This window comes from Cherax quadricarinatus, chromosome 8 (genome assembly GCF_038502225.1).
Source record: "Cherax quadricarinatus isolate ZL_2023a chromosome 8, ASM3850222v1, whole genome shotgun sequence".
Classification (NCBI taxonomy): Eukaryota; Metazoa; Arthropoda; class Malacostraca; order Decapoda; family Parastacidae; genus Cherax; species Cherax quadricarinatus.
Window position 1 is genome coordinate 32,240,720 of NC_091299.1, and position 15,130 is coordinate 32,255,849.

The 15,130-nt window shown below is 41.9% G+C and overlaps 1 protein-coding gene across 2 annotated transcripts in view; it reads left to right on the plus strand.

The window, feature by feature from the left end:
* Positions 1-532: 532 nt before the first annotated feature.
* Positions 533-15,130, plus strand: part of LOC128685495 (mucin-2) — a 169,068-nt gene continuing 154,470 nt past the window's right edge. For both annotated transcript variants that reach the window (XM_070083023.1, XM_053772060.2), the window contains exon 1: positions 533-1,213. In XM_070083023.1, the coding sequence (XP_069939124.1) occupies positions 1,171-1,213 (43 nt within the window). In that variant the 5' untranslated portion in view covers positions 533-1,170. The remainder of the gene's footprint in view (positions 1,214-15,130) is intronic.

Consider the following 15,130-nt stretch of genomic DNA (forward strand, 5'->3'; position numbering starts at 1 on the left):
GTACTAGTAAAAGTCTCTTCGGTAGTACGTGTCCTTGTCTCCATAAAGGTATGCGATGTTTCGTTTCATCCACTGGCTGTGATAGCAACCTTGCAAGTTGAAACACTTGTATGTTTATAGTTGATTGCTGTAGAAACGTGGGCAACTGATTATTGACAGAAGAATATATTGTATATAAGCTGTGAGAGTCTCGCTCCCAGATGATGAGAGAAATATCCCTCAGTGAGACTGTGTAGGTAATGGAATGCGTCTAGTGCTCCTGGAGTCTCCTGCACCTTCGGGAAGGATGGAGGGAAGGAGAGGAGGGAGGGAGGGAGGGAATGAGAGGTAGGGAGCAAATGAGTGGGAGGGAGGAAGAGGGGAAGAAGGTAAGGAGGGAAGAAGAAAAAAGGGGAGGGAGGGAAGAAGGAAAGAGGGAAGGGAAGAAAGAAGGGAAAAGAGGAGGGAGAAAAAGAGGGAAGAGGGGAGGGAGGGAGGGAGGGAGGGAGGGAGGGTAGTGAAAGTGGCGTGTTGTGGTTGGTTGCTCAGTCCGTGGCTGCGAGGTAGTGAGACTTGACGTAGCGCCTCCCACGAGCCTCTCCAGGTTGCAGAGCTTCCAGCACCAGCGATCCAGTACACACACGCTCGCTGGAGCCAGTCTTACCCAGACCGCTGTCAGGAGTTGCTGCACGCGAGACCTGACCTGGAGACCCACAACACACACGCTCTCTGGACCCGTTAATTGAATCATTAAAAGTGCCAGCATTTACGATCGTCCTTCAAGAGCTTCCATCCATTTGATATCCTAATCTCACACGAATCTTTGCCATGACTTCCAGCATTTAATAACGCATTTCCAGAAGTTCCAGTCATTCGACAGGAGTTCCAGTATTTATCAACGTGGTTTCAGAGATTCCAGCCATTGGCTAACGTCTCGTTTAGCCCAGGGTCTCCCATAACTTTACGTTAATTTACAACCATCAAATTTACTGGTTGAGATCCTCTGGTGTTGTGTCGCGCGCGCGCGCGTGTGTGTGTGGGGGGGACTTGAAGGACTGGACTTAATTGTGTGGGGAGTTTTTCAGTAGTCACCGAAAAAAACCACAGGAGAGTATACGTTATCAGCAACGTCAGAACCTCCTTCAGGAAACTATTTCTCCAAGCCTGGTGTGTTGAGATGTGTTGACAGCTATGACACGAGACATGATAATCAGTCTGCTGTTCCTCTCCCTGGGTGAGTATTTACAATATATTTTAATGCTTTATTTAATCTGCTGCTTTTGTTGTATATATTTGTGCTATATTAACCAAAACGCTTTTTTTTTTTTGGACTGTGACACCATTATGACTCTAGCTGAGCAGATTTCATGGACATAATATCTACTACTAAGTTTGTGAACTTCTAATTGACATAACGCTAGTCGACACATTATGTTCTTTTACTAACTCTGCATGTTACTAGTCCCAGTAGCTAGATCTGTATGTCTGGATGTGGAATTAAACGTGTAGTTGAGAACGTCTTACTTCTTCTGTCACCAGAGCTTAACAAATATACACAATGTACTAATTACGTCGAAAGACGTCATAATATTTCGTAGACGAGGAAAAGACTTGCACGTCATTGTTTCTTAGACGATGCTCGCGGTCATACAGGTCATACAGGAAGTCATACAGGTCATACAGGAAGAGAAGGGCAGGTCCACTTCTCTGGGTCAAGAGTCCCTGACGAGCATTAAGGCGTCACTTTGTAGGGAACTGTGTCAGTGTAATCAGTGTAAACTGTAAGACAGATGTTACAAGGCTGGAGGGGACCAGTGACCTGCGGGCTCCTGGTTGTTTGTGGCTAATGGCCAACAAAGAATCTGCAAAATAACTCAGTCATTTTTTTTTGGGGGGGGGCGAAATTTGTATTTCCTGACGACACATGAATGTAATATTCTTTGAAATTTAAATTTTTAGCCAAAGTGACTTAAATACTTTGTCTGGGAATCTCAAGTTTTAAGATATTTTTAAACACAGGCCAGAACTGATCTCTGAAGTAGAGGGACTAATAAGGTCAAGCGGGTTCTGTCATATATGGGAATTGATTAAAACAAACCTTTCTTCTGAGTCGTGAATCCTGGTCTTGTTGAACCTGTGTTCCTACGGCACTTGAAGACCCTGTTTACTGCAACACTTTCCTCACAACTTTCTACACAACTTTCTTTCCAGCAGCTGATTGTAAAATACTCTTCGATAAAAAATATTGCTTTCGAACAGGTTAAATTATTACACTCCAACATTTTTCCTATTTGAGTTTGAGCTGCGTGTAGAAAGCTGCGCCATAATGAGAACAGTTAGACAAGTTTCCCCTAGAGGAAGCAAAACAAAACAACATCAGAATAACACACAAACAAGAAGGTTCAAAATTTGAATGGCATGGCAATGAGTTTATTCCCTTAGTGTCACCTGGCACTTATCCATGTGTCACACACACACACACACACACACACACACACACACACACACACACACACACACACACACACACACACATCAGTGTCACTTCACATTCTTCATAAAAAGTTTTCATACAACATTCATGTAAACACTGCAGCAGTCCCACTGGACCAGTTAGTGAAAGACCTGTCTAGCTGGGCCAGCGGGCCTGCTGCAGTGTTCCTCCTTTCTTATGAGTCGGGTGTCGTCGCGCGTCAGGTGTTGCTTTCTTGTGGGATGTGATGGTGAGGTGTGGTCTAGACCCTTTATATGCCTTCCTTTGATGTATTGTCTTTATTGTTCCTTTATAATGTGAGAAGTCACGAAAGCGCTTTGAATTTCATTATCCTTTCACAATGGTTGTTTTGTATATTCTGATATCAAGTGTTTACTGTGATCTTATTGCATATATATATATATATATATATATATATATATATATATATATATATATATATATATATATATATATATATATATATATATATATATATATATATATATATATATCAAACTAAAACGGAGATTTAAATAATGTCATGTCAGTGAGAGGTTAAGTGGTAATGACAGTGAGAGGTTGAGTGGTCATGTCAGTGAGAGGTTAAGTGGTCATATCAGTGAGAGGTTGAGTGGTAATGTGAATGAGAGGTTGAGTGGTCATGTCAGTGAGGGGTTGAGTGGTCATGTCAGTGAGGGGTTGAGTGGTCATGTCAGTGAGAGGTTGAGTGGTCATGTCAGTGGGAGGTTGAGTGGTCATGTCAGTGAGGAGTTGAGTGGTCATGTCAGTGAGAGGTTGAGTGGTCATATCAGTGAGGGGTTGAGTGGTAATGTCAGTGAAAGGTTGAGTGGTCATATCAGTGAGAGGTTAAGTGATCATGTCAGTGAGGGATTGAATGGTCATGTCAGTGAGGGGTTGAGTGGTCATGTCAGTAAGGGGTTGAGTGGTCATGTCAGTGCGAGGTTGAATGGTCATGTCAGTGGGAGGTTGAGTGGTCATATCAATGAGGGGTTGAGTGGTAATGTCAGTGAAAGGTTGAGTGGTCATATCAGTGAGAGGTTAAGTGATCATGTCAGTGAGGGATTGAGTGGTCATGTCAGTGAGAGGTTAAGTGATCATGTCAGTGAAGGATTGAGTGGTCATGTCAGTGAGGGGTTGAGTGGCCATGTCAGTAAGGGGTTGAGTGGTCATGTCAGTGCGAGGTTGAATGGTCATGTCAGTGGGAGGTTGAGTGGTCATGTCAGTGAGAGGTTGAGTGGTCATGTCGGTGAGGGGTTGAGTGGTTATGTCAGTGAGAGGCTGAATGGTCATATCAGTGGGTTGAGTGGTCATGTTAGTGAGAGGTTGAGTGGTCATGTCAGTGGGAGGTTGAGTGGTCATGTCAGTGAGGGAGTAGAGTGGTCATGTCAGTGAAAGGTTGAGTCTTGAGGGGCTGAGTGGTTATGTCAGTGAGGTTGAGTGGTCAAGTCAATGAGAGGTTAAGTGGTCATGTCAGTGAGGGGTTGAGTGGTCATGTCAGTGAGAGGTTGAGTGGTTATGTCAGTGGGAGGTTGAGTGATCATGTCAGTGAGGGGTTGAGTGGTCATGTCAGTGAGAGGTTGAGTGTTTATATCAGTGAGGTGTTGAGTGGTCATGCCAGTGAGAGGTTGAGTGGTCATGTCAGTGAGAGGTTGAGTGGTCATGTCAGTGAGAGGTTGAGTGGTCATATCAGTGAGAGGTTAAGTGGTCATGCCAGTGAGAAGTTGAGTGGTCATGTCAATGAGGGGTTCATTGCTCATGTCAGTGAGAAGTTGAGTGGTCATGTCAGCGAGAGGTTGAGTGGTCATGTCATCGAGAGGTTGAGTGGGTATGTCAGCGAGAGATTGAGTGGTCATGCCAGTGAGAAGTTGAGTGGTAATGTCAATGAGGTGTTCAGTGCTCATGTCAGTGAGAAGTTGAGTGGTCATGTCAACGAGAGGTTGAGTTTTGAAGTCAGTGAGATATTGAATGGTCATGTCAGTGAGGTGTTGAGTGGTCATGTCGGTGAGGGGTTGAGTGGTCATGTCAGTGAGGGGGTTGAGTGATCATGTCAGTGAGAGGATGAGTAGTCATATCAGTGAGAAGTTGAGTGGTCATGTCAGTAAGGGATCGAGTTGTCATGTCAGTGAGAGGTTGAGTGGGTATGTCAGAGTCTGAGTGGTCATGTCAGTGAGAGGTTGAGTTTTCATGTCAATGAGAAGTTGAGTGTTCATTTCAGTGAGAGGTTGAGTGGTCATGTCAGTGGGAGGTTGAGCGGGTATATCAGTGAGAGGTTGAGTTGTCGTGTCAGTGAGAGGTTGAGTGTTCATGTCAATGACAAGTTGAGTTGTTATTTCAGTGATAGGTTGAGTGGTCATGTCAGTGGGAGGTTGAGTGGTCATGTCAGTGACAGGTTGAGTGGTCATGTCAGTGAGAGGTTGAGTGGTCATGTCAGTGAGGGGTTGAGTGGTCATGTCAGTGGGAGGTTGAGTGGTCATGTCAGTGAGAGGTTGAGTGGTCATGTCAGTGGGAGGTTGAGTGGTCATGTCAGTGAGGGGTTGAGTGGTCATGTCAGTGGGAGGTTGACTGAACAAAGTCATGAAGGTTGGAAGACGGGTGAAGGTAGACTGAAGATTGATCTGGAGGAAAGATATGAAAAAAGTGTGAAATTAATGCCAGAAAAGCTGTAATAAATTAATAAGAGAGATAGATAGATAGATAGATAGATAGAGAGAGAGAGAGAGAGAGAGAGAGAGAGAGAGAGAGAGAGAGAGAGAGAGAGAGAGAGAGAGAGAGAGAGAGAGAACTAGCTTTCTTGAAAGTTTTTCTACTCCCTTTATCCTACCTACTATACTCTGCCTTATCCCATTAACCCCTTTTCCCCCTTCTATAAGTTTCCACTGACCCCCATACATCCTCCTCCTTCCTATCCTTCCCTCCCACTTTCTTTTGTCAGTCTGTTTATCCCAGAAGTGAAAGTTAGGGCTCCCTCCTGCTGCTGTTGTTGACGTTGCTGCTACTCTGGAAATTCTCCAGAGACAGTACTACAACCAGCAAAGAGACGGGGCCAGGAGCTGTGAAGTGATCCCTGGAACCACATATAGGTAAGTACATATAAGTGAGTATATATAGGTGGGAACATATAGGTGAGTATATATAGGTGAGTACATATTTGTTAGTACATGTAGGTGAGTGCATATAGGTGAGTACATAAAGGTAAGTACATAAAGGTAAGTACATATAGGTGAGTACATATTTGTGAGTACATATAGGTGAGTACATATAGGTGAGTACATATAGGTGAGTACATATTTGTGAGTATATATAGGTGAGTACATATAGGTGAGTACATACAGGTGAGTACATATAGGTGAGTACATATTTGTGAGTATATATAGGTGAGTACATATAGGTGAGTACATACAGGTGAGTACATATAGGTGAGTACATATAGGTGAGTACATATAGGTGAGTACATATAGGTGAGTACATATAGGTGAGTACATATAGGTGAGTACATACAGGTGAGTACATATAGGTGAGTACATATAGGTGAGTACATATAGGTGAGTACATATAGGTGAGTGCATATTTGTAAGTACATATAGGTGAGTACATATAGGTGAGTACACACAGGTGAGTACACACACACACACACACACACACACACACACACACACACACACACACACACACACACACACACACACACACACACACACACATACACACATACACACAAATACACACACACACACACACACACACACACACACACACACACACACACACACACACACACACACACACACACACACACACACACACACACACACACACACACACATACACACAAATACACACACACACACACACACACACACACACACACACACACACACACACACACACACACACACACACACACACACACACACACACACACACACACACACACACACACGGAGTGACCTAGTAGCGATCAGTGAAGAGGTGGGGCCAGGAGCTCGGACTCGACCCCCGCTCCCTCTACAGAAGACGAAGAGTCACTGAGCTCCTCAGGAGTGCTAGAATATCTGATACACGGAAGGAGGCGCTGACCAGGGAAGTGGAAACTATAGAACTTAAGCTAAATGACTCTTACAGGAACCAGGAGAGGCAGGAGGAGCTTAAAGCTATTAGTGAAATTGAAAGAAATTCAAAATATTTCTTTTCATATGCCAAAAACAAGGCAAATACCACATCTAGTATCGGGCCCTTACTCAGACAGGATGGGACTTACACAGACGACAATAAGGAAATGAGTGAAATATTGAAATCCCAGTACGACTCTGTGTTTAGTGAACCACTAATCTGTCTGAGGATCGACGACCCAAATGATTTCTTCATGAATGAGCCTCAAAACTCCATAAATGTATGCCAGATTTCCGACATTACCCTAACTCCGATAGATTTCGAAAAAGCCATTGACAACATGCCTATGCACTCAGCCCCGGGCCCAGACTCGTGGAACTCTGTTTTCATTAAGAACTGCAAGAAACCCCTCTCGCGTGCCCTAAGTACACTATGGAGGAGGAGCTTGGACATGGGTGAAATTCCACAGTCACTTAAAACAACGGATATAGCCCCGCTCCATAAAGGTGGCAGCAAAGCATTAGCTAAGAACTATAGACCAATAGCTCTGACGTCCCACATCATAAAAATCTTTGAAAGAGTGCTAAGAAGCAGGATTGCAAATCACCTGGATTCCCAAAATCTGCACAATCCAGGGCAACATGGGTTCAGGGTAGGTCGCTCCTGCCTCTCACAACTACTGGATCACTATGACATGGCCTTGGATGCACTGGAAGAAAATCAGAATGCAGATGTAATATACACAGACTTTGCAAAAGCATTTGACAAATGCGATCATGGCGTAATAGCCCATAAAATACGTGCTAAAGGAATAACTGGGAAAGTGGGGAGATGGATCTTCAACTTCCTAACAAATCGAACACAAAGAGTAGTGGTCAACAGAGTTAAATCGGAGGCTGCCATAGTGAAGAGCTCTGTTCCACAAGGCACAGTACTCGCCCCCATCTTATTCCTTATCCTCATATCAGACATAAACAGAGATATACACCACAGCACCGTATCATCCTTTGCGGATGATACTAGGATCTGCATGAGGCTGTCATCTGCTGAGGACGCGGTTAACCTCCAAGAAGATATAAACAAAGTTTTCCAGTGGGCAACGGTAAACAATATGATGTTCAATGAGGACAAATTCCAACTACTCCGTTATGGAAAACTGGAGGAGATAATAACTAGAACAGAGTATACTACTGACTCCGGCCATACAATAGAGCGGAAAAATAATGTAAGGGACCTGGGAGTAGTAATGTCTGAGGATCTCACTTTCAAGGATCACAACAGTGCCACGATCGCACGTGCAAAGAAAATGATAGGATGGATAATGAGAACTTTCAAAACGAGAGATGCCAAGCCCATGATGATCCTTTTCAAATCACTTGTTCTCTCTAGGCTGGAATACTGCTGTACATTAACATCTCCATACAAAGTAGGTGAAATCGCAGATCTAGAGAGTGTACAGAGATCCTTTACTGCACGTATAAGTTCTGTCAAGCACCTTAACTACTGGGAACGCTTGGAAGCACTTGACTTGTACTCGTTGGAACGCAGGAGGGAGAGATATATCATAATCTACACTTGGAAAATCTTGGAAGGAATGGTCCAAAATCTGCACACAGAAATCACTCCCTACGAAAGTAAAAGACTGGGGCAGGCGATGCAAAATGCCGCCAATAAAAAGTAGGGGCGCCATTGGTACACTGAGAGAAAACACCATAAGTGTCCGGGGCCCAAAACTGTTCAACAGCCTCCCATCAAGCATTAGGGGAATTGCCAATAAACCCCTGGCTGTCTTCAAGAGAGAGCTGGACAGATACCCAAAGTCAGTGCCGGATCAGCCGGGCTGTGGCTCGTACGTCGGACTGCGTGCGGCCAGCAGTAACAGCCTAGTTGATCAGGCCCTGATCCATCGGGAGGCCTGGTCATGGACCGGGCCGCGGGGGCGTTGATCCCCGGAATAACCTCCAGGTAACCTCAAGGTAACCCGCAACCTCAACTAGGTGAGTACAACTAGGTGAGTACACACACGCATACACATACACACACATACACACACACACACACACACACACACACACACACACACACACATACACACACACACGCAGACACAGACACACACACACACACACACACACCACCTCTCAGGTTTTATTTTCTGTTTTCACAGTGATATTTTTTTCATACTTGCAATCATGCTTTTTATTGTCATTTCTTCCATATACATGTACATTGTGTGGTCTCTTGAGGCGGGACAGTGTGCCATGGGGTCGAACCCTGGCCTGCCGTAGTTTGGTAAATATTATCTTTTTTATTAACACACCCACCAAGGCAGGGTGGCCAGAAAAAAAGAACTTTCACCATCATTCACTCCATCACTGTCTTGCCAGAGGGATGCTTTACACTACAGTTATAAAACTGCAACATTAACACCCCTCCTTCAGAGTGTAGACACTGTACTTCCCATCTCCAGGACTCAAGTCCGGTCTGCCTGATTCCCTGAATCCCTTCATAAATGTTACCTTGCTCACACTCCAACTGCACGTCAAGTTCTAAAAACCATTTGTCTCCATTCACTCCTATCAAACACTCGCGCATGCTGGAAGTCCAAGCCCCTCGCACACAAAACCTCCTTTACCCCCTCCCTCCAACCTTTCCTAAGCGGACCCCTACCCCGCCTTCTCTCCACTACTGATTTATATACTCTCGAAGTCATTCTGTTTCGTTCCATTCTCTCTACCTGTCCGAACCACCTTAACAACCCCTCCTCAGTCATCTCGATAATAGTTTTGGTAATCCTACACATCCTCTTAATTTCCAAACTACGAATTCTCTGCATTATATTCATACCACACATTTCCCTCAGACATGACATCTCCAATGCCTCCAGCCTTCTCTTTGTTGCAACATTCACTACCCATGCTTCACACCCATATAAGAGCGTTGGTATAATTATACTCTCATACATTCCCCTCTTTGCTTCCATGGACAAAGTTATTTGTCTTCACAGACTTCTCAGTGCACCACTCACCTTTTTTCCCTGATCAATTCTATGATTCACCTCATCTTTCATAGACCCATCTGCTGACATGTCCACTCCTAAATATCTGAATACATTCACCTCCATACTCTCTCCGTCCAATCTGATATCCAATTTTTCGTCACTTATTTTTTTTTATCCTCATCACCTTACTCTTTCCTTTTCTATGGCCTACTTTTACTGGAAAATGATCTCCCTCTCTCCTACATACTCTAACCTGAGCCTCACTCTCCTCATAAAAACTCTTCACTGCTTTCAGTAACCTACCTCCTGTACCATACACCTGCAACATCTGCCACATTGCCCCCCTATCCACCCTGTCATACGCCTTTTCCAAATCCATAAATGCCACAAAAACCTCTTTAGTCTTATCTAAATACTCTTCAGCTATATGTTTCACTGTAAACTTGGTATACACACTCCCTACCTTTCCTAAAGCTGTCCTACTCTCCGTCTTACTCTTAATTCTTTCAATAATAACTCTACCATTTACTTTACCAGGTATATTCAACAGTCTTATTCCCCTATAATTTTTGTACTCTCTGCCAATCCCTAGGTACCTTAACCTCTTCCATACATTTATTAAATAAAAGCACCAACCACTCCAAAACTATATCCTCACCTGCTTTTAACATTTCTATCTTTATCCCATCAATCCCAGCTGCCTTACCACCTTTCATTTTACCCACTGCCTCACGAACTTCCCCCATACTCACAAGTCGCTCTTCCTCACTCCTACATGATCGTATTCCTTCTTGCCATATACACGAAATCACTGCTTCCCTATCTTCATCATCATTTAACAATTCCTCAGAATATTTCCTCTATCTTCCCGATGCCTCTAACTTTTCATTTAATAACTCTCCTCTCCTATTTTTAACTGTCAAATTCATTTGTTCTCTAGGCTTCCTCAACATGTTAATCTCACTCCAAAACTTTTTCTTACTTTCAACAAAATTTGTTGATAGCATCTCACCCACTCTCTCATTTGCTCTCTTTTTACATTGCTTTACTACTCTCTTAATCTCTCTTTTTCTCTCCATATACTCCTCTCTCCTTGCATCACTTCTACTTTGTAAAAACCTCTCATATGCTAATTTTTTCTCCCTTTCTACTCTCTTTACATTATTATTCCACGAATCGCTCTTCTTCCCTCCCGCACCCACTTTCCTGTAACCACAAACTTCTGCTGAACACTCTAACACTACATTCTTAAACCTACCCCATACCTCTTCGACCCCATTGCCTATACTCTCACTAGCCCATCTATCCTCCAATTGTTGTTTATATCTTACCCTAACTGCCTCCTCTTTTAGTTTATAAAAACCTTCACCTCTCTCTTGCTGCTTCTATTTTCCTTGTATCCCATCTACCTTTTACTCTCAGTGTAGCTACAACTAAAAGTGACCTGATACATCTGTGGTCCCTCTATATACATGTACATCTTGAAGTCTACTCAACAGTCTACCAATACATAGTATATATTTACCAATACATAGTCCAACAAACTACTGTCATTACGCCCTACATCATATCTTGTATACTTATTTACTCTCAATTTTCTTAAAATATATATTACATATAACCAAACCCCTTTCTATACCAAATTCAGTCAAATGGCCCCATTATCATTTACACCTGACAAACCCCAAACTTACCTACCACACCCTCTCTATATGTTTCTCCTACTTTAGCATTTAGGTTCCCTACAACAATTATTCTCTCGCTTGGTTCAAAGGCTCCTACACACTTGCTTAACATCTCCCAAAATCTCTCTCTCTCTCCTCTGCACTCCTCTCTTCTCCAGGTGCATACACTCTTATTATGACCCACTTTTCGCATCCGACTCTTATTTTAATCCACATAATCCTTGAATTTATACATTTATATTCCCTCTTCTCCTTCCATAACTGATCCTTCAACATTATTGCTACCCCTTCCTTAGCTCTAACTCTCTCAGATACTCCTGACTTAACCCCAATTATATGTACATGTATGTATGTATGTATATATATATATATATATATATATATATATATATATATATATATATATATATATATATATATATATATATATATATATATATATATATATATATATATATATATATATATATATATATATATATATATATATATATATATATATGTATATATATATATATATATATATATATATATATGTATATATATATATGTATATATATATATGTATATTTATTATTTTTATTATTATCACACCGGCCGATTCCCACCAAGGCAGGGTGGCCCGAAAAAGAAAAACTTTCACCATCATTCACTCCATCACTGTCTTGCCAGAAGGGTGCTTTACACTACAGTTTTTAAACTGCAACATTAACACCCCTCCTTCAGAGTGCAGGCACTGTACTTCCCATCTCCAGGACTCAAGTCCGGCCCGCCGGTTTCCCCGAATCCCTTCATAAATGTTACTTTGCTCACACTCCAACAGCACGTCAAGTATTAAAAACCATTTGTCTCCATTCACTCCTATCAAACACGCTCACGCATGCCTGCTGGAAGTCCAAGCCCCTCGCACACAAAACCTCCTTTACCCCCTCCCTCCAACCCTTCCTAGGCCGACCCCTACCCCGCCTTCCTTCCACTACAGACTGATACACTCTTGAAGTCATTCTGTTTCGCTCCATTCTCTCTACATGTCCGAACCACCTCAACAACCCTTCCTCAGCCCTCTGGACAACAGTTTTGGTAATCCCGCACCTCCTCCTAACTTCCAAACTACGAATTCTCTGCATTATATTCACACCACACATTGCCCTCAGACATGACATCTCCACTGCCTCCAGCCTTCTCCTCGCTGCAACATTCATATTTATATATAATATATGTATTATATATACATATATATATGTATATATAAGATTTAAGAGATACATTATTGATATAAAGGTGGCATATACGGTACATGTTGTTATGTGTGTATCACCGATTATATATATATATATATATATAAATATATATATATATATATATATATATATATATATATATATATATATATATATATATATATATATATATATATATATATATATATATATATATATATATGCAATAAGATCACAGTAAACGAGTGATAATATAATTTGCAGAACGACTAATGTTAAATAACAGTGAACTTGCAAGCGCTTTCGTGATTTCTCACATTATCGAGGAAGTTGATATTGTGAGAAATATGTGTGTTGAAACTTACTGGATATACTATGGGATATCTTATTTGTCACACTGTCGTTGTTGTTACACTTGTGATGACAGCTGATCTAACACGGGTGGGAAGACTTACAACCTTGTTCTTTCACTAATTCAAAATTCTCGTTTATTTGCTGCTTTTATTCTGTATTATCTGCCATTCACTGCTTTTGTCACATTGTTGGGTTTATCAGCTGATTCTTATCTAGACATTTGTATTATCTCTAGTTGGTTATGAGTCTGTTGATGTGGAGGCAGCTGAGGAAGTCTCCTCCTTGGAAGAGATGTCATTCTTCGAACTGATAGGTCTCTTCCTTGGATTGAGAGATGCCATCATTGAGAGCTAAGAGTTCATCCTGGTGGTTAAGTCTCCAGGAAGTTGAGAAACACTGTATCCTGGTGGTTAGGTCTCCAGGGAGATGAGAGAGACTGCATTCTCGTGGTCAGATCTCCAGGGAGATGAGAGAGACTGCAACCTGGTGGTCAGGTCTCCAAAGGAGCGTGTGTTGCACGAGCCATTAATATATGGGAGATAAATAAAACGATTCTTGGTAATGCATTTGTGTATTGTTCCAGTCACGGTATTATGCCCTTTTTATTTATTTTTAATCTTCTCTGAATCAGTTGGTGTGGGTCGCCCACACACTGAACCCAAGTTTTTATTTCCGCCAGGAGTCCTCCTGATTATGCAGGAAGGGCGACACATACTCCTTCTCCCACTCTATTTTAATGCTCGACTCCAGTTAGTTTAGTTGTGCCTAGAAATCAATTGGATAACCAGTCTTTATTCCGGATATTGTAAACGTTATTAACATATATGTACTGCACCATGTCCTGAGTCCTGAGGCTTGAGAACTGTTATATATTGCATTCAAAGTTTTCCATGTGACAGTGAGATGAACGGTGAGAGTGAGCGACCCACACTAAACCTACTGTTATGGCGAAATACAGCCAATAATACATGTTGGTAGCTGCCCATACCTTAGCGAGAGCAGTGACTCTGGCAGCAGGAAGTGTTAGGACCAAGTCTTGCATTGCACTTGTTTATTTTACTAAGAAACTAAGAGTGTCATCAAGGGGAGGAGTTTCAAGTTGTTAGGAAACACTGGTGCAACAAGAGAACCATCCAGCATTTCCTGAGCTCAGAATCATTGTGGTAACCAGGGTGAGTGTTCAATAAATGTGCTTTCTTTCAGTGAACCTTTTTTTGTTTTGCAGAAAAGAGAATATAGTATGGAGTGAAAAATTCGACACATGTGCAACATCTCTGTATCTTTATTTGTAGACGTTTCGCCATCCAGTAATTTTATCAATAAATTCAAGGACAATATAGGTATACTGGAGTGCCCACACTCCCACGGGTCTTTTACAGTCATGTAATAATTTGAAAATAATATATTGCACTTATCAAGCCTCAGGACAGTGTAGTCCAGACATGGTAATGACATTTTCGTTGTCGGTATTAGGGGCCCAGAACCACTGGATAATTTCTGGGCAGAATGTAACAGCCTAGCCTCCAGAATCAAATCCTTCCTAGATATACTTATATTCCGATGGATATACTCTGATTATAAATATATCTGATTATTATACGAATATATATACTCTTGGGAAAATATATCATACCTTTGTGACTGTATTAAGGGAATGTATACTTAGATTTTCTTTTACGATTCAGCAGACTGAGTAATAGGTGACAGTCAGTGACACAACCAGGATTTCTATTTGGGTGGAGCAGAAGATAAGATTTTAATTCAGGGGGAACTTAATCATAAGATGCAAAGGAAAAAATCTGATAAATTGTTTTTAAAAGGTATTTCTTTCAGTATGTCTTACAGTATACATGTGAAATTCCTTAGTCTATCGTGTTTCCTGGTCACTAGTCACTACAATGCAGTGATAATCACCCATTTATTAAAAAATAAAAGAGGTTTACATCTCGGGTAACTGGCCCCCTCAGATGCAAACGGGGGCTTTAGCCCCCCTTTAGCCACCTCTACATTTCCTCCCTGAAGCCGCCCCCCCCCCGTGCACTTAAAACAAGTAAACAGCATCATCACTGAGTAACACAAAAGACTCGACAAGCAACAATAGTTTACACAATACTTCTTACTATACACCGTCAACGAAAGAAAACACAACAATAGAATCTAAAGCCAGATTTCTTTTTTATTTCCTGCCTATAAAAACGCGTACAGCGAACTAGGTGATGATTAAAACACATGTGCAACATTTGGGTATCTTTATTGTTGAAACGTTTCGCCTATACAGTAGGCT